This window comes from Neophocaena asiaeorientalis, unplaced genomic scaffold, assembly GCF_003031525.2.
Source record: "Neophocaena asiaeorientalis asiaeorientalis breed wild unplaced genomic scaffold, Neophocaena_asiaeorientalis_V1.1 scaffold275, whole genome shotgun sequence".
In the NCBI taxonomy this organism is placed as follows: domain Eukaryota; kingdom Metazoa; phylum Chordata; class Mammalia; order Artiodactyla; family Phocoenidae; genus Neophocaena; species Neophocaena asiaeorientalis.
Genome location: NW_020173679.1, coordinates 5,233,460 through 5,254,214, shown reverse-complemented (window position 1 = coordinate 5,254,214; position 20,755 = coordinate 5,233,460). Strand labels below are relative to the sequence as shown.

At 42.0% G+C, this 20,755-nt stretch overlaps 1 protein-coding gene across 1 annotated transcript in view; it reads left to right on the top strand.

The window, feature by feature from the left end:
- The window catches only part of KAZN (kazrin, periplakin interacting protein), a 1,100,080-nt gene that overhangs the window by 333,587 nt on the left and 745,738 nt on the right, over positions 1-20,755 (top strand). The window contains exon 5 of the mRNA XM_024749822.1: positions 10,466-10,477. Coding sequence (XP_024605590.1) covers positions 10,466-10,477 — 12 coding nt within the window. The remainder of the gene's footprint in view (positions 1-10,465; positions 10,478-20,755) is intronic.

The window sequence follows — 20,755 nt, the reverse complement described above, 5'->3', positions numbered from 1 at the left end:
GGTTCCCTAGAAGCAAGCAAGAAAGTGGGCTCTGAAAGAAACTTCAAATTCCTGGCAAGAGTCAGAAAATAGAAGAACTTGCGTTTCATAATGCTTATCTTCTCAAAGAGACCCAACTTTCTGAAAGCATGGCAGGATATTTGCGTTTTATTATCCATCTCCTCCTACCCACCCTGCCTCCAAAGAGTGCCAAACCTCTTTCCTTGTGGATAACAGTTTGGGGCTGTCACATAGAGCAGCTTCAGGGAAGCCATGGAGTTGTTTGCACAAATCATCTGTCTGATCTGACTCTGCCCTACTTTCTGACCTGTTGCTGCGTGAAGTATCATCTTCATGATGTTTTCCAGCAAGCGTGGCCTGAGCTCACATTTTCCTCTGGCCAAAAGACACAGATTCTCTCTGAGGTTATGTCATACCCCTACACTTAAAATTTATTTTAAATAGTGGAGAAGGAAGTAAATCGAAAAACTGTAAACTGTTCAACCAAGAGGAGAACTGCACAGATAAACAGATAATACCTCAGCTCATAGCTGCCAGTTGTGGAAAATGGTAACAGATGGGGGGAAATCATGAAAATCACCCTGTAAAGCAAGAGGGCAAATTCAGAGAGGTTACGTGTGAGGTTTCCTTCAAGGGAAACCCAGCCAATGTAAAATAGAACTTTCATGAGAATTACCTTCCAGCATACGTGCTCACCATTTCTCAAGGAGGGAGAGAAAGAAACACCCTGGAAAAAACTGCGTATTTATTCAAACAACAAATATTTACCGAGTGCCCACCCTGTGCCAGCTGGGACTATAGCAGTGACTCCCTGCCGTCCCACCCCCACCCCGACACACGCACACACTGCCTTTCTGTTTTCTGTTTGGTTCTCTTTTGTTTGAAACCATTTCCGCTCTTGGGCTTCCTCCATAAACTCAGCATCTTTCTCTTTTCTTTGAGCACAAATTCACCCTCTCTCCTCTCACAGCACCTGCTAACCCTGAAGAAATAGTAAGGCACCTCTGCTGACCTGTGGATTCCCAGGTTGGCCCTGCCCTTGCCCACAGGCAGAAGGTAAAATTTCCTTCCTTTATGTGCCTCCCCACCCCCGCCCCATCTGTGGGAGGAGGAGGGGGAGAGAATGGAGTGACTTATTCTAACATCGACCAAAACAATTATGCTCCTTCAGGGCTTCCCTGGTAGCGCAGTGGTTGAGAGTCCGCCTGCCGATGCAGGGGATACGGGTTCGTGCCCCGGTCTGGGAGGATCCCACATGACATGGAGCGGCTGGGCCCGTGAGCCATGGCCGCTGGGCCTGCACGTCCGGAGCCTGTGCTCCGCAACGGGAGAGGCCACAACAGTGAGAGGCCCGCGTACCGCAAAAAAAAAAAAAAAAATTATGCTCCTTCATTTAGACCATAAAAGCAACCATGCTGGGTCTTGGTTTCGCATAGCTCTTCGTGACATGAGTACTTATCCCAGTGAATCTGAGAGAGAAGGAAATTGCAAAAGCCATGTTAGGAATTTGCATGTAGTCAACAATGGTCTCTTATTGTGTGCTCAGAAATTGATTAAGAAGGTAGATCTTATGTTAAGTGTTCTTACATCAATAAAAACAAACAAAGCTTGGTGCTTTGTGACCACCTAGAGGGGTGGGATAGGGAGGATGGGAGGGAGACGCAAGAGGGAGGGTATATGGAGATGTATGTATATGTATAGCTGATTCACTTTGTTATAAAGCAGAAATTAACACACCCTTGTAAAGCAATTATACTCCAATAAAGATGTTAAAAAAAATAAAAATGAGCCACAAACAAACAAACAAATAATAGAATTTGTTGGTGCTATGAACCAATTTGTAGAGTGTCTGCTGCTGTTGCTAGGGGCAACCTTATTTATCTCTGTGTGAACTTAAGATAGGGTCTGTGCTCCATGACAAGGGAAAGGAGTTTCTAATCTCACTCTGAGGAGAATGGGGAAAACGTAATTATACATTTTTTGAACGAGATGGGATGTGGAGCCCTGACATCCTTATCTTGCAGAGGGCAATGTATTGGGCTGGCCAAAAAGTTCATTCGGGTTTCCCGTAAGATGTTACAGAAAAACCTGAACCAACTTTTTGGCCAGCCCAATAGTTTACGCATGATCACAAACCACACAGCTATACTCCAGGCCCAGAAAAACCAGAGTTTCCTGACCCAGGACTCAGTCCCGGTTGCGTGTGTAGAATAGCTTACTGATTTTACACATCAATCCATGTTTATTGTTAAAACAGTAGAAACAGCCATTAAACAGAAAAAGAATCATTCATAGTCACCTGTAGTGTTGCCACTGTAGAAAACAAGATAAACTCCTGGGGTATAGCCTTCTTCTAGTTCCTTGAACACTTCCAGATACTCCTGCCGTGAGACACCTGTGCCCCACTGTTTCCTCCTCCTGGAACATTTCCTCTCTGGGTCTTTTGAGACCTGGCTTCTTCTCCTCATGCAGGTCTTGCTCAAATGGCACTTTGTCAGAGAAGCTACCTGTGGCCACTTGACTTAAAGAAGCAACCTGCCTGCCTGCCCCACAGGGACTCTCTAACCCCTTATACTGTATACCTACTTCATTATACATTTCACCTTCTGAATTGACCTTTTTCATTTGCCCATTTATTCAGTGACTTATTCATGCAATAACTATTTATTGAAGGCTTACTATGTGCCAAGCACTATTCTAGGTTCTAGAAATACAGCAGAGAACAAAACAGACCAAAATCCCTGCCTTCCTGGAGCTGACATTTGGAGGCCACTTGGAGCATTTTGGACAGAGGAGTGACATGATCTGGCTTGTGTTTTAAAAGGTCCGTTCTGGCTGTTGTGTTGAGAATGCGCTGCTGGAAGACAAGGGCGGAAGAATGTTTAGGAGCTCCTGACCTTTACCCGGGCAAGAGAGGGTGAAGGCAGGAGTCCAGTTGGTAGCACACACACGCATAAATACACGCTTTTGCAACAAAGGGAATTTGTGCTCATGTATTCTGTTCTATTACTGCACTTCTCACTCAACAATATGTCCTCTGCATCTTTCCATATCAATAAATATGGAGCTATATCATAATTTTAACGTGTTTGTATTAGTCTCTTGCATGGTTGTACCATAATTTATCTAGCCAGTCTTGAATTAAACACTTTGGCAGTTCCACATTTTTCACTGTGATAAACAATTCTGTAATGAACATTCTTGAACATACATCCCTGAGTACCCACTGGTCCAAGTATTTCTCTGAGATAGAGTCCTAGACATAGAATCACTGGGTCAAAGTCTATCAATAGCTGAGGGGTTTTCATTCACGTTGGCAAATAACCTGGAAGAAAAAGTGTCCTAAGGACATCCCACCAGCTATGTGCCTGTCTCCTCATTCACCTGTCCAGTTTTAGGTATTATCACCATTTTTATTCTCTACTAATTCCATAGATTAAAATTTGGTATTTTTTTTGTTGTTATTGCCATTTCACGGCTTTGCCCGTATATTACTTTAGCTACTGAACTTTTCAAATTAATTATTAAGAGCACTTAGCATATTAAAGACATATTGTCATCGATGTTGCAAAATTTTAAGGATTTTCCATATAATCCTTCTATTTTTTGTTTAAGAAATTATGAAACATTACATGCATATGCAGTATATACTTATGAGAAGCATAAAATCTAATGAAACAAACTCCTGTGTACCTATCACCCGTCTTGAGGAGTGGAACATTTGCGATACCACCGTTGTATTTCCTTTCTCCCCCAGCTGAGCTAATCACTCTTCTGAATTTGATGATGATGATTCCCTGGCTGTTCTTTAGTTTTAGCTGACACTCACGTCTTCCTGAGCAACATGGTTTTAGTTTTACAAGGTTTTGCACTTGACGTAAATAAGAACACATGGCACACATTCGTTCATGATCTGCCTGTTTCAAACAATGTTATGTGTGTGAGCGTCTTCCTTCTCGAAGCCTGTAGTTCACCTCCTTTCATGGTGATCGAGTGATCAGGCTCGTTTTTTATACCCTTGACTTACACATTCTCTTGTTGCTGTGCATGTGGGCTTTTTCTGGTGCTGCCGTGAGCCTTGTTGCTCATCCCTCCCAGTGCAACTGTGCAAAAGTTTCTCTAGAAGTGAGATTTCTGAGTCCCAAGGAATGCATATCTTTTTTTTTAGATGTTGGGGGTAGGAGTTTGTTAATTCATTTATTTATTTTTGCTGTGTTGGGTCTTCGTTTCTGTGCGAGGGCTTTCTCTAGTTGTGGCAAGTGGGGGCCACTCTTCATCGCAGTGCGCGGGTCTCTCACTATTGCGGCCTCTCGTTGTGGAGCACAGACTCCAGACGCGCAGGCTCAGTAGTTGTGGCTCATGGGCCCAGTTGCTCCGTGGCATGTGGGATCTTCCCAGACCAGGGCTCGAACCCATGTCCCCTGCATTGGCAGTCAGATTCTCAACCACTGCGCCACCGGGGAAGCCCCAGGAATGCATATCTTGATATCTACTAGCTCATGATAAATTATTTTCCAAAGTAATTTTTACCAATTTATATTTTGATAAGAATATGTGAGACTTCTGATTTGTCCATATTTTTGCCAAGAGATGTTATTGTCACACTCCGTTGTTGCCTAATTTTCCTGTACATGAAAGAGTAGTAGACAAGGAACATTTTTTGATTTAAAAAAAAAAAGGACGAGCTCTTAGAAGAGGTAGCTAAATGAAAAATTATGGATTTGTAAAATATTTGTTTGTTGTTTTAGTGTTCCTAGAATACTGAGAAGGTAAACCAACACTTTTATTTAGGTGGGAATGATCAGAACTTTTGTTAGAAATTGAGGTAATTTTAAGGCCAGAAAAAACAGAGTATTTTGGGGGCAATTTGCAGGAAGAGATAGTTACACTGTCAGAAAGTTGAATGCTTTCCTCTTTGGTGGTTGTGGATAAGATCAGTGTTAGAATGCACTATCAAAAAGGGAAAAGGAATTCCTGAACTAATTTCTTCTGGACCAACATTTTAAAACATTCATTTGCTTTGGTACATAAAGGAAGTAAGTAGGTCAGTAGTTAAATGTATTACCTCGTGTTCTCGGAAGTGCTTGCTGATAAATATCTATGAAAAGAAACTGTACAAGTTGTGCGTACCATCTAGATTTAGATTCTTTATATGTAGATTTCCTTGATAATACAGTTTTACTTTGCAATTGTGACAGGTTCATGAAAAGTGAAAGTTGCTTGGTGTGTTCTTCTAAAGCATTTCGGAACAAATGCTCACCTTTCTGTTTTTGTTTTTTCCCGGCTATAACCCCCCTGCATGTTGGCATGCCGAACATCTGGCCCACGTATGCAGGGACCCAGTTGTGCCTGTACTGCACATCTCAGCTGGGAAGTACAGAGCCTGCTGCCCAAATGCATAAGCTAATTAGGCATGAACTAACGCAATCGGTTCTTGTTTCTGAAAATGTAAAATGCCACTCTCAATCTATTGTGTTTTTTTCCTGAGGTCTAAAAGCATCACAAATTAGTTTGGGAAGCCAGAGGTTTCCCTGGCAGAGGTTGGCTGCACAGATGCTCCTGGGTTCATGACCACCATACGCAGGCCTTTCTGAGCATCACTCAGGGCCTTATGTTTGGAGCACTGTGGTGGTGTAGGAGGACCGTGGGAATTCCAGAGAGGATCCATGGGTTCTAGATGCCTACAAACAAGTTGTGTGACTTTGAACAATGTACTTCCCTTTCTGGGCTGATGTTTTCTCATTTGCAGAGTGAAGGGGTTGGAAATTTTCACTACGTATGTATTCTTTTAGCATCTTCTGTATGTCAGGAGCCAAATAAAAGTAATTGTAATGATAAAAAGCATGATATGCACTCCTTAGAAAGTACACAGTTTGGAGAAGAGGGACAAAGAAAAATGAGACAATTTCAACTTGGCGAGACAAGCAGAGGTGTGAATACAGCAGAGTAAAATCACCCCTAGCCCAGTTCAGAAGAAGATAGGAGATGCTTCTCCGGCAGGTAACATGCTACAAAGCCATGGAGGATGAAGGGAGAGTCACTGGGAGGACAAGGGTGGGAGAAGAATGTTACCTGACAGGAGAAGTATGTGCTAAGGCAAGGAAGTGTGAGAAACAAAAAGCGCCACGTGCATGGTGCTCTTAAAACAGCTCCAAATTCTTTGACACTCTTCCCATGGACAGGTGGGAGTCTGTGTCCCCTCCTGTGAATCTGGACAGGCTTGTAAGCATAGTGGAAGTGATGCTATGTGAGGCTAAGCATGAAAGATCAGGCAGTTTCTATTTTGTTTACTGGGACATTTTATCTTATTCACTGGAACTTGGAGCCTTGAGTGGCCATGTAAGAAATACAGCTATCCCAGGGCCTCCATACTGTGAGGAAGCCCAAGCTAGCCACATGGGGAGCCCATGGATAGGTGCTCTGTTTGGAAGTCTCAGCTGAGCCCAGCCTTTGGATCATGACTACCCAGCATGGGATGTGCCTTTGCAGAATTCTAACCTCAAATGATTCACGTGTTGTCTATGGAAGCCTCTGATATTGCGAAGCAGAGACAAACCATCCCTGCTGTGCTCTATGAATTCCTGACCCTTAGGATCCACGAGAATCATGCAACGGTGGTTGTTTTACAGCATTAGTTTTTGGGGTGGTTTGCCATGCAGCAATAAAGGATGGGAACAGGTCCCTTTTAGCTCTAAACTTTGGATATTCTGTAAAACCCAAATATATCCTCCTGTTCTTCCAAAAGAAAGCTCTGGCTCCATGAACTTTTGGCTTGAAGAAACGGTTGTAGGAACATCAAGACAGACATTGAATTCTTCAGAGAAATTAGAATAAACAAACCCAAATTGGTTTAAATCATAAAAAGAATGTGTTGATTCACTCAACTGGGAAGGTCAAGGTGTGAATCCAGCAGATCAGCCTCCAGGTGTTCAAGCGATGATTGGAATCTGATTCTCTCCAATTCTGCCCTGTGCTTTGCTCTGTGTTGCTTTCATTTTCAGGCAGGCACTCCCCAGGAGGTGGTGAGATGGCTACAATTAGCATCTGCAGAAAGAGAGGGTCTCTTTCCCAGCCATTTCAGCACATCTCTCAGGGCTGACTGATGTTCACTAGCCTTGACTGGACTCCACTCAGATTCCATACCTACCCTTTGATCCATGACTATGGCCATCGGAAAGCAGTACCCAAATCGGCCAGGCCTGGGCCACATTTCCACCTTTTGAGCCAGAAGACATTGTCTATGAATTCCTAACAGTGGAAGAAACAAGATTCCCACTTCTTGTTTTATCAGAAGGAGAAATAGATGCTTACCAAGTAAAAAACATCAGGTATCTTAGGCAGAAAGTTCTTGTTCTATTCATAGCCACCCATTTGGCATAACCTGAAACTACTCAAGCATCATAGAACTATCCCTTGTATGGGTTTTGTTAACACCAAAGCAATAAAATAGTTATATCTCTGATACAGGTTGTAGAAAAGTATTTCCCAGGCTTATAGAGCTTCAGTGATCCCTAATACCAATCCGTTCCTTTTGTCATTCTTTGTTTTTTTGTTGTTGTTAATAAACATTTCTGAATTTTAATATGGGTTCTGTTATGCATGCTTTTATGCAGTACTAAAAATTGAAATAGTGTATCTTAGTTTCCTTCAGATAATAGTCTATTGTTAAAAATCAGAAGATATTTAGTTCCAAGGATCTTATTCTAATCATGTTTTACTCAAATGGTATAATAGAAAGCCCCAGCTCTATATACACATTCCTTTTACACATGTTCTTTTGCTTCAAGTTCTTCATGTTGGATCTCACTGTCAACTTCAGGATTCCAAAACACCTATGCACGAGAGCTAGGACTTTTTCTTTAGGCCAATCAATAAAATGGAACAAAAAGAGATCCAGAGTCAGCAAGGCATTCAAGAGATACCTTATACATTACGGATAAAAGGTGAAGCAAAAACACAGAGATCTAAGGAGGGAAAAAGACAACTTGCATGATAGAAACTGTATGGTGAGGTTTAGAAAAACAAACAACAACAGAAAAACCCATGTCTCCCCTCCTAGCGTGCTCTGTGCCCCATGGTGAACCTAAACTAACTAGCAGGAAAGATTCTGGCCCTGGAATTGAATCTAATATATGTGACCTATGCTTGTTTGATTCCTTGGCATAACTCAGGGATCTTTCTCATTGCGGGGACCCCAGGATTCCACCCACAGAAGTGACAACATTGATAATACCACCAGTATCAGCATCTGTTGATCTGGTATAACTACCATCACTTTCTTACATGAAGAAGAAGCTCCTGTTCTCGCTAAAGATGATAAGGTTGATTGAGATAAAAGTCCCTCAGTCTTAGAAAGCACTCAACCATTCCCTTCCCCTGGATCTGACCTGTTCTTGCCATCATCTCTAGGAAGGCAACATACCCTCCCTCTCTTGTCATGTTGGATTCACCATGATTTGGGTAGAGAAGAAGGGTAGGGTCAGAAGTTGCTGTAAAGTTGCTCAGACTCCATATTAGACATTCTGGGAGAGAGAGAAGGGAGCCTACTGTGGCTCTGTGAGACTTTCCTTCATCTGGCACCTGGGAAGACTCAGAAGGCCAAATTGATTTCTGGGATGGGTTCCGGGACATCTGGGCACAGCCTGAAGTTCCTCCTGGATCCCTAGGGCAGGCCATGAAGGTGAAGTTCAAGTTTCTGCAATTGCCAGACAATGGCCAGGATCAGAGAACAGCCCAGTCTGGCCAGAGGAGCCCAGACCCCAACATAGGGTCAGTAGTGAGAGGGAATAAACCAGCTCCTTCCTTGTGTGTATATCATGTATTTGTACCTGTGCCCTCATGGCAGTATGATTTTATCTGGAAATGTGTTTTTCAAGCTAGGAACTATTTTCTAAGGATCCGGATGTTCCTAAGGGATGTCTGTTCCACCCGGTTTCCATCTCGGTCACAGGGATGGACATGGAGCTTCATTTTGTATTCAGGTCTGTCACCTCTGTAGTAACAAGCTGCTGGATGAACTGGAATCCACATGACCCAGCAAAGTTAGTCTACAGCAGAATTCCATTACCATGGCTTTAATTGCAGGCCAGAATGTGAGTGATGGCGAGCTTTTCCTGGGGGGGCGGGGAGAAAAAAAGAAAAGAAGCTTAACTTATACCCCTGCTCGCTTAATTATACTGGCCTCCTTTCTGTTTCTCCAATCTACCAAGCTCTTTCCTACCCCAGGGCCTTTGCTGACACTGTTCCCTTCACCTGGAACACTCCCTCCAACAACAACTTGGGGGAGTCATGTTCATCCGTCAAACATTAGTTCAAGGTTTCGCTTCCTCTAGTCTCTCTATTGGCACAAACCCCCCACGCCATCCTATTTATTCTCTCACATCTCTGTTTACTTCCTTCATAACATATGACATAGCAAGTGTAACTATATCTTTAGTTTTTTCACTTACTCTCTGCTCGTTCCCCAGCCCCCGTGAGAAAGTCTGACCCGTGAGAGCAGGTGTGTTCCCTCTCTGGTTCGCCACTGTGTCTACCTCCTGTACCTGGCAGAGCACCTGGTGCCCGGTGTGGGCTCAATTAATCTGCATTCAGTGCATGGATACATGAGAAAAGGGCCAAGGCAAGGATCTCAGAGAAAAGCGCCTGGCGAGTGCTGCTGGCTTGGTTGGGTTGCAAATCTCGTGGCATTGCTGAGTGCCCCCATGAGCTACCAGCCACCTCTCTGGTGGGTGCAGTTAAGGCCCTTTGTGTGCAGACTGGGACCCGTAAGCACAGGGGACGATGGGCCTCTCACCATCAAAAATGCCTCCTAGCCATGCAGGAAGGGAACCAATGTTCATTCAGTCCTACCATGCACCCAGTCCTGTGCGGCCGATGAATACTCACCTCGCTTAATCCTCACAAACATCCAGTGAGGGTCCATATCCCTGACGCCACTGTCAGGTGGTGACACAGAAGCTTGTGGAAGCTAGATGTCCTGGTCGGAACTCACAGGCGGCATGTGAATGGCTCAGGATCGGCCCTCACTTCCTTCTGCTGCTGAAGCCCCTTGACTACAACACAGTGTGTCTCCACAGGGCCCTAAGGCTTCCTCATGAACTCAGGAAGCTTGTAAACTTTGTCATCTGTTACCCACCTGTCTTCACTTCTACGCTTTCTCTTCCCCATTGTTGGTCCCAGAGTTTTCATTGTTCTCTAGCTGGCTGGCCTTAGGCAAGTTACTTAACCTCTCTGAGCTTGAGTTTGCTCACCAATGAAATGGAGATGATAATAGTATTACATGTTACATATGGCTATTGGAGGGATTAAAATACTCAGACAAACCCTTGGATACATACCTAATGGGGATTAGCTATAATAATTATTATTATATTATTAGTTAGGATAAGTAATGTTAGTTGCTTCAGCAACTAATCCTCAGCATCTCAAGGGCTTAACCCTCACCTGACAATCCAGTGTGGGCCAGCGGAGGAGCTCAGTCCCTTGTGACACTCAGGGCTCCAGGCTCCTTCCGTTGTCCAGCTCCGTCATCTTCTACAGAATCCACCATTGAATTGTTTGCATCAGCGGGCAGTGGAGAGAAGGAAGGGTAGTGGATTATGCAAGAGGTTTCACAGGCTGGCCTAGAAGTAGCGGACACCTGGGCTTCCGACCTAGCGCCACCTGATTACCTAGGGCAGGGATGTATATGTAGTCTAGCTGTATGCCCAGAGACCGTGGATTTTAGCACTAAGGTTTCCTGCTACATTATTACAATTATAATAGTTATTTCCAAGCCCCTTATCCCATTTTTGCAATCCACCTGGGCATTTCTTCCCTAAAAGGTACCCCACCTCTCCTAAGTTCCCTACCTGACCATTGACACTTACATGCCATTGTCTGAGATCCATAAGGAATCACGTATTTAATTCTGCCAGGGTCCTATTTCTTTAGAACTTCAGAACCATGATTACAGAGAAATGTTCCCCACATTAGAAAAGAGCTTTTTTTCTTTAAGTCATTAGTTCTGAGTGATTGGCTAGTAATGGGTTAATGTATAATTGTCCACAGCACTATTTGCATTTTGAAATAAGACTCACAGGAAAAAAAAAAAAAATAAGAGCTATTTGGGCTTTTGGCAAGGGGTAACCTTGTCCCTTCAGGTAAAGGTCAAGTGGAGACCTGGATGACAGTCTGTTCTTTCTTCCCTCCTTTCCAGATGTAACAGACACTGCTGGGTAGGGAAGGCCACCTCCCTGCCTCCACGTGCTGGGGCTTTCTACTGCCCACACGGCAGCCTCTTTTATTGCCCCCTCTCCAGTCTACTGAGAGAGCGCTCTTCCGCATACAAACTAGGATATGGGCATCCTTAACAGTGCTCTTCCTTTCATTTCACGGAGCCCTCCCTGACCAGATAGATAAGATGCAGATGTGTGAGCTCCTACAGCCATTACCCCTGAGAGAACAGTCAACAAATATTTAACGAGTGGTTTCTTCAAGCGAGGGAATCATTCCGTTTCTGTGATAGAGGGGGAAAAGCAGATATTTTTGGTTTAGGCTATTTTGTTTTGGGAGTTTATAAAATGTTTTAAGTGGCAAGTTGCTCAGAAAAAATTTCCTACCTAAAAAACAAAAAACCCGTTCTCCTATCTGATCTGCCTTTATGCATTTTTCTAAGCCCCTGGTTTTCTAATTAGGAGGAAAGAAGAGGAAGTTTTATTCCCGTGCCCATTATGGCATGTGACCGTGTTTCAATTATATTTTTCTTTTGGCTGAGTAAGGATAACAAATGGATCTTTATCAAATAATTTGAGAGCCTTTTTTATATCCAGGGACTTGTGCTAATAAGATGAGCTTGGAATCTCATCTGTGTTTGAAGTTCACACTGACATCTGCAGGAAGTCAGAGAGGCCCAGCTCCAGCATTTATGACCTGCATCTCCACATTACTCTCCACGTTGTTCCACAGAAGTCAAAGATGTGTGAAACCATTCCTTGTTGGCAACTCAAGCCCATACTCCTAATGGTCCATTGAACCAAAGAGCAATAACAATCACAATACAGGTCCGGAAATCAGTGAATAAGCTGCAAATGGTCAAAATGTAGTCCCTTAAATGGCCCTTACACTATATTGCCTTTTCCCCCCAGAACTGGGACAGATAGCTCTCTGATGGTCAAGCACTGGGTGAAATAGTAGGGGACTTGTTTCATGAGCTTTTATGTCTTGGTTTTACATATGTGCATGCATATGGCCGACCGTAGTCCTCCCCGCAAGATGGAGACTCACAGAAACTGAGATCCATAAGGAATCGTGTATTTAATTCTGCCATCTCCCACTGAGCATATGCACATTGAGTGGGGTGGTGGACAGAATTACCTGTACCAATCAGATAGATCTATCTATCTATCGATCTATGTCATATTTACATTGCTGACGTCACCCCAAGTAAGTGATAGACTGTGTGACTTTGACAATGATCATTCATTGAGTACTTACAATGTGCCTGACACTGGGCTAATCTTTTACAAGTGCAATATCATTTTATCTTTTCAAGAACCTAATGAGTTAGGTAGTTTTATAGACAGGGTAGCCTTATTGAATCACTGAAAAATCGAATCATTTGCTCAAGTAAATAGTGAGCAAAATATTTTGAACCAAGATTTGGTTGCCTCCAAAGGGCATGCCACTGTGCTACACCACCTGTGAGTCATCACTGCTAACCTCACACTAGGCAAGAAAATGGTTGGGATTGAGCTAAACCCAGAAGAGAAGCTTGGTTTTTCATTTCTGGTATAAATTAGAGTCTCCCTGCTTCAGCCTCTCTCTCATCCTTAGGTGTCTGCATGCAACAAGTTCTAAATAAAATGCTCATTACTCTTTAGATTCAGTTTCTAGAGTTTGTCTTTCCCTAGGATCAAAACCTCTTGGTTCTCTTCAGTACCCTCCTATGCCTGCAACTCAGGAAGGGTAGGGTTGCCAACCCTCCATCTACTAGTTGATCTGAGTTGCAAAGATTTTTGCAACACATGTAATCACAACTTACCTTGGTGTTTCTTGTACCCTCAAAGATGAGACAAATGGCTTTGCCCACAGTTAACATTTACTATACATATTGAAATCAGAAAATAGATACCCTGTCTCACCCCTACCAAGTTTTTGCATAATGAAATAATGGTCTTATCCTGAAATTAAAAGGAAAGGAGGGAGGGAGGGAAGAAGGAAGGAAAGAAGGAAGGAAGAAAAAAGAGAGGGAGGGAAGGTAGGAAGGAGGGAAAGAGAGGGAGATAGGGGAGGCAGAGAACAAGGGGAAGGGAACATGTTGCCTACCTGCCCCCAAGAACTCCATTCAGATCATGCTAGAATAAAATAGCAGAGGAAGTTGCATTGGCCATTAAGTCACGTCTCATCAGAGCAGATCCTTCTTGGCCATGTGCTTGGGCAACTCTTTCAACTCTCCTGAGCCTTGGCTTTATCATCTGTAAAGTGGTGAAAATAATGGCATGCATCCCAAAGAATTTTGGAAGAATTAAATGGGATAATATATTTAATGGATATGGCACAGAGTGCATCCCCCACCCCACACATTTAGTTTCTTTCCCCAGGAAGGGCTGAAGTCTTTCCTACTTGTGAATTCCTCATTCAATTGCAAGATGTATAAAGACACAGACATCCCTTCTATTTCTTTAGCAACTTTTCCTCTCCCCATCCCTGCCCCAAATGGTACAATTGGAGTCCTTGCTATATTCCCCCAACATGACAATCAGCATGTCTGACTGACTAATTCTTTGTTTGAAGGCCATGTCAATGTTTAATTACCCTTTTGACCAGAGAGTTCATCCTTATCTCTTAGGCCCCTTCTGCTATAATTTATTTTATTTTTGCTTGTTCAGCCCTGAATGTAGTATGTCTTTATTTTTCAAAGCAGCATTGAAAAGAAGGGGGAAGGGTAAGAAAGAAAAAATTGGGCAGTTTTAATGGAAGCCTAGATGTTTCTGTGAAGTGTCAGAGGCAGGGAAGATAAAAAGAGAAAAACGGGAAGGAGAGAAAGAGACCCTCATGGCAATATCTCACAGTGAATCATCCACAGTCTTAAAATTGTATTTTACATTATTACTTCTTTTCTTCTTTTCTTCTTTTTTTAAGACAGAGGTCAACTGTAATTTTGGGAGAGGGACTTCTTTTGCCATTAGCTTAATTGAGAATCTTTATCAGGGAGAGCCAAATGTGTTGGTGAGTTGAGCTGCTTGGCTTTGGAATATAAATTCATTTCTCACTTCTCAATTCATTTCTTGGATTTCATGGCAGCTTGGGGTGGGGGGTTGTTATCAGACCAGGTTAAGCCCAAGCTCTGCTACTTATTGGCTGTGAAGCCTCATGCAGGTTGCTTTTGATTTTGGGATCTCACCTGAAATACAGCTGTTTATGACCTCACAGAAATATGTAAGGGCTATATGATTTAATAGAAGTGAGAGAACCCAACATTGCTGACTTCATGGTAAATGTTCAGTAAATATTTATTGCACAATTGGTTCAAGATGGTAGAGTAGGAGGATGTGCCCTCACTCCCTCTTGTGAGAGCACTGGAATCACAACTAACTGCTGAACAATCATCAACAGGAAGACACTGGAACTCACCAAAAAAGATACCCCACATCCAAAGACAAAGGAGAAGCTGCAATGAGATGGTAGGAGGCATGCAATCACAATAAGATCACATCCCATAACTGCTGGGTGGGTGACTCAAACTGGAGAACACTTATACCACAGAAGTCCACCCACTGGAGTGAAGGTTCTGAGCCCCACGTCAGGCTTCCCAACCTGGGGGTCCGGCAATGGGAGGAGGAATTCCTAGAGAATCAGACTTTGAAGGCTAGCGGGATTTGATTGCAGGACTTCGACAGGACTGGGGGAAACAGAGACTCCACTCTTGGAGGGCACACACAAAGTAGTGTGTGCATCGGGACCCAGGGGAGGGAGCAGTGACCCCAGGGGAGACTGAACCAGACCTACCTGCTAGTGTTGAAGGGTCTCCTGCAGCGGCAGGAGGTGGCTGTGGCTCACTGGGGGGACAAAGACACTAGCAGCAGACGTTCTGGGAAGTACTCCTTGGCATGAGCCCTCCCAGAGAGCCCCACCAAAGAGCCTATAGCCTCCAGTGCTGGGTTGCCTCAGGCCAAACAACCAGCAGGGAGGAAACTCAGCCCCACCCATCAGCAGACAAGTGGATTAAAGTTTTACTGAGCTCTGCCCACTGGAGCAACACTCAGCTCTACCCACCACCAGTCCCTCCCATCAGGAAGCTTGCACAAGCCTCTTAGATAGCCTCATCCACCACAGAGCAAACCGCAGAAGCAAGAAGAACTACAGTCCTGCATGCAACCTGTGGAAAGAAAACCACATTCACAGAACAATAGACAAAATGAAAAGGCAGAGGACTGGGTACCAGATGAAGGGACAAGATAAAACCCCAGAAAAACAACAAAATGAAGTGGAGATAGGCAACCTTCCAAAAAGAGAATTCAGAAGCATGATAGTGAAGATGATCCAGAACCTCAGAAAAAGAATGGAGGCAAAGATCAAGAAGATGCAATAAATGTTTAACAGAGACCTAGAAGAATTAAAGAACAAACAAACAGAGATGAACAATAAAATAACTGAAATGAAAAATACACAAGAAGGAATCAGTAGCAGAATAACTGAGGTAGAACGAATAAGTGACCTGGAAGAGAGAATGGTGGAATTCACTGCCATGGAACAGAATAAAGAAAAAGAATGAAAAGAAATGAAGACAGCCTAAGAGACCTCTGCGACAACATTAAATGCACAAACATTTGCATTATAGGGGTCCCAGCAGGAGAAGAAAGAGAGAAAAGACCCAAGAAACTATTTGAAGAGGTTATAGTCGAAAACTTCCCTAACATGGGAAAGGAAATAGCCACCCAAGTCCAAGAAGTGAAAAGAGTCCCAGGCAAGATAAACCCAAGGAGAAACACACTGAGACACATAGTAATCAAACTGACAGAAATTAAAGACAAAGAAAAATTATTAAAATCAACAAGGGTAAAACGACAAATAACATACAAGGGAACTCCCATAAGGTTAACAGCTGATTTCTCAGCAGAAGCTCTACAAGCCAGAAGGGAGTGGCATGATATATTTAAAGTGACGAAAGGGAAGAACCTACAACCAAGATTACTCTACCCTGCAAGGATCTCATTCAGATTTGATGGAGAAATCAAAAGCTTTACAGACGAGCAAAAGCTAAGAGAATTCAGCACCACCAAACCAGCTCTACAATAAACGCCACAGGAACTTCTCTAAGTGGGAAACACAAGAGAAGAAAAGGACCTACAAAAACAAACCCCAAACAATTAAGAAAATGGTATTAGGAACATACGTATCGATACTTACCTTAAATGTAAATGGATTAAATGCTCCCACCAAAAGACATAGACTGGGTGAATGGATACAAAAACAAGACCTGTATGTCTGCTGTCTACAAGAGACCCACTTCAGACCTAGGGACACATACAGACTGAAGGGGCGGGGTTGGAAAAAGATATTCCATGCAAATGGGAATCAAATAAATCTGGAGCAACAATACTCATAGCAGACAAAACAGACTTTAAAATAAAGAATGTTACAAGAGACAAGGAAGGACACTACGTAATGATCAAGGGACCAATCTAAGAAGAAGATATAATAATTATAAATATATATGCACCCAACATAGGAGCACCTCAATACATAAGGCAAACACTAACAGCTATAAAAGAGGAAATCGACAGTAACACAATAATAGTGGGGACTTCAACACCTCACTTACACCAATGGACAGGTAATCCAGACAGAAAATAAGGAAACAAAAGCTTTAAATGAAACAATAGACCAGATAGACTTAATTGATATTTATAGGACATTCCATCTGAAAACAGTAGATTACACTTTCTTCTCAAGTGCACATGGAACATTCTCCAGGATAGATCACATCTTGGGTCACAAATGAAGCCTCGGTGAATTTAAGAAAATTGAAATCATATCAAGCATCTTTTCCAACCACAATGCTATGAGATTAGAAATAAATTTCAGGAAAAAACATAAAAACACAAACACATGGAGGCTAAACAATATGTTACCAAATAACCAAGAGATCACTGAAGAAATCAAAGAAGAAATCAAAAAATACCTAGAGACAAGTGACAGTGAAACCACAATGATCCAAAACCTATGTGATGCAGCAAAAGCAGTTCTAAGAGGGAAGTTTACAGCAATACAATCCTACCACAAGAAACAAGAATATCTCAAATAAACAATCTAACGTTACATCTAAAGGAACTAGAGAAAGAAAAACAAACAAAACCCAAAGTTAGCAGAAGGAAAGAAATCATAAAGGTCATAGCAGAAATAAATGAAATAGAAGCAAAGAAAACAGTAGCAAAGATCAATAAAACTAAAAGCTGGTTCTTTGAGAAGATAAACAAAATTGATAAACCTTTAGCTAGACTCATTAAGAAAAAGAGGGAGAGGACTCAAACCAATAAAACTAGAATTGAAAAAGGAGCAGTTACAACGGACACCACAGAAATACAAAGCATACTAAGAGACTACTATAAGCAACTCTATGCCAATGAAATGGACAAACTGGAAGAAATGAACACATTCTTAGAAAGGTATAACCTTCCAAGCCTGAACCAGGAAGAAAGAGAAAATATGAACAGACCAATCACAAGTAAAGAAATTGAAAATGTGATTTAAAATCTTCCAAGAAACAAATGTCTAGGACCAGATGGCTTCACAGGTGAATTATCAAACATTTAGAGAAGAGCTGACACCCCTCCTTCTCAAACTCTTCCAAAAAATTGCAGAGGAAGGAACATGCCCAAATTCATTCTATGAGGCCACCATCACCCTGATAACAAAACCAGACAAAGATAATACAAAAAATGAAAATTACAGACCAAAGTCTCTGATCAATATAGATGCAAAAATCCTCAACAAAATACTAGCAAACAGAATCCAACAACACATTAAAAGGATCATACACCATGATCAAGTGGGATTTATCCCAGGGAGGCAAGGATTCTTCAATATGTGCAAATCAATCAATGTGATAAACCATATTACAAATGGAAGAATAAAAACCATACGACCATCTCAATAGATGCAGAGAAAGCTTTTGACAATATTCAACACCCATTTATGATAAAAACTCTCTAGAAAGTGAGCGTAGAGGGAACCTATCTCAACATAATAAAGGCCATATATGACAAACCCACAGCAATCATCATTCTCAATGGTGAAAAACGGAAAGCATTTCCTCTAAGATCAGGAACAAGACAAGGATGGCCACTCTTGCCAGTCTTATTCAACATAGTTTTGGAAGTCCTAGCCACGGCAATCAGAGAAGAAAAAGCAATAAAAGGAATACACATTGGAAAAGAAGACGTAAAACTGTCACTATTTGCAGATGACAAGATACTATACATAGAGAATCCTAAAGATGCCACCAGAAAACTACTAGAGCTAATCAATGAATTTGGTAAGGTTGCAGGATACAAAATTAATGCACAGAGATCTCTTGCATTCCTATACACTAACAATGAAAGATCAGAAAGAGAAATTAAGGAAACAATCCCCTTCACCATTGCAAAAAAAGAATAAAATACCTAGGAATAAACCTACCTAAGGAGGTAAAAAACCTATACTCAGAAAACTTTAAGACATTGATGAAAGAAATCAAAGATGACACAAACAGATGGAGAGATATACCATGTTCTTGGATTGGAAGAATCAATATTGTGAAAATGAATATACTACACAAAGCAATCTACAGATTCAATGCAATCCCTATCAAATTACCAATGGCGTTTTTTATAGAACTAGGACAAAAAAATCTTAAAATTTGTATGGAGACAAAAAAGACCCTGAATAGCCAAAGCAATCTTGAGAAAGAAAAACGGAGCTGGAGGAATCAGTCTCCTTGACTTCAGTCTATACTACAAAGCTACAGTAATCCAGACAGTATGGTACTGGCACAAAAACAGAAATATAGATTAGTGGAACAGGATAGAAAGCCCAGAGATAAACCCACACACCTATGGTCAAATAATCTATGACAAAGGATGCAAAGATATACAATGGAGAAAAGACAGTCTCTTCAATAAGTGGTGCTGGGAAAACTGGGCAGCTACATGTAAAAGAATGAAATTAGAACACTCCCTAACACCAAACACAAAAATAAACTCAAAATGGATTGAAGACCTAAATGTAAGACAGGACACTATAAAACTCTTAGATAAAAACAGAGGAAGAACACTTTTTGACATAAACCACAGCAAGATCTTTTTTGACCCACCTCCTAGAGTAATGGAAATAACACCAAAAATAAACAAATGGGACCTAATGAAACTTAAAAGCTTTTGCAAAGCAAAGGAAACTACAAACAAGACGACCCCCAGAATGGGAGAAAGTATTTGCATACAAATCAACGGACAAAGGATTAATTTCCAAAATATATAAACAGCTCATGCAGCTCAATACTAAAAAAAACAAAGAACCCTATCCAAAAATGGACAGAAGACCTAAATAGACATTTCTTCGAAGAAGACATACAGATGCTGAAGAAGCACACGAAAAGCTGCTCAACATCACTAATTATTAGAGAAATGCAAATCAAAACTGCAATGAGGTATCACCTCACACCAGTCAGAATGGCCATCATCGGAAAATGTACAAATAACAAATGCTAGAGAGGGTGTGGAGAAAAGAGAACCCTGTTGCACTTTTGGTGGGAAAGTAAATTGATACAGCCACTATGGAGAACAGTATGGAGGTCCCTTAAATACTAAAGATAGAATTACCATATGACCCAGCAATCCCACTACTGGGCATATACCCAGAGAAAACTATAATTCAGAACGACCCATGCACTCCAATGTTCATTGCAGCACTATTTACGATAGGCAGATCATGGAAGCAACCTAAATGCCCATCAACAGACGAATGGATAAAGAAGAAATGGTATATATATACAATGGAATATTACTCAGCCATAACAAGGAATGAAATTGGGTCATTTGTAGAGATGTGGATGGAACTAGAGACTGTCCTACAGAGTGAAGTAAGTCAGAACGCGAAAAACAAATATCGTATATTAACACATATATGTGGAACCTAGAAAAATGGTACAGATGAACCGGTTTGCGAGGCAGAAATAGAGACACAGATGTAGAGAACAAACGTATGGACATCAAGGGATGAAAGCGGGGGGTCGGGTGGGTGGGATGAATTGGGAGATTGGGATTGATATAATATATACACTAATATGTATAAAATAGATAACTAATAAGAACCTGCTGTATAAAAAAATAAAATAAAATTCAAAATAAACAAACAAAAATATTTATTGCATTTGAGTTTAGATTTTGATAACACAGGTCAGAGTGTCTTCAAATTTGGGAGGCAGCGAGAGTCAATAACGGGGATGGAGGGAGACTCCAAGGTCTTGGGTTATTGACAAATCACATGAGTCACAGAGCATAAGCCACAAAAGCTTGGAGGGTCCTGGGAGGGCTTGTGCAGCTCTGGACAGGACAGTTTGTTCCAGATGCACACAGCTGTGAGCCTCTGAGGGCCAAGGCTCCAGGCTTTCTGTAGGAGGCATACTGTGCTCTCTCTTTCCCTAAGAGGGACTGACGGAGACCAGCACAGGCTCTCACTGTGCAGAGCTGGGACAGTGGCCACGACACAGAAAAAGGCACATGACATCCCCAGGCGC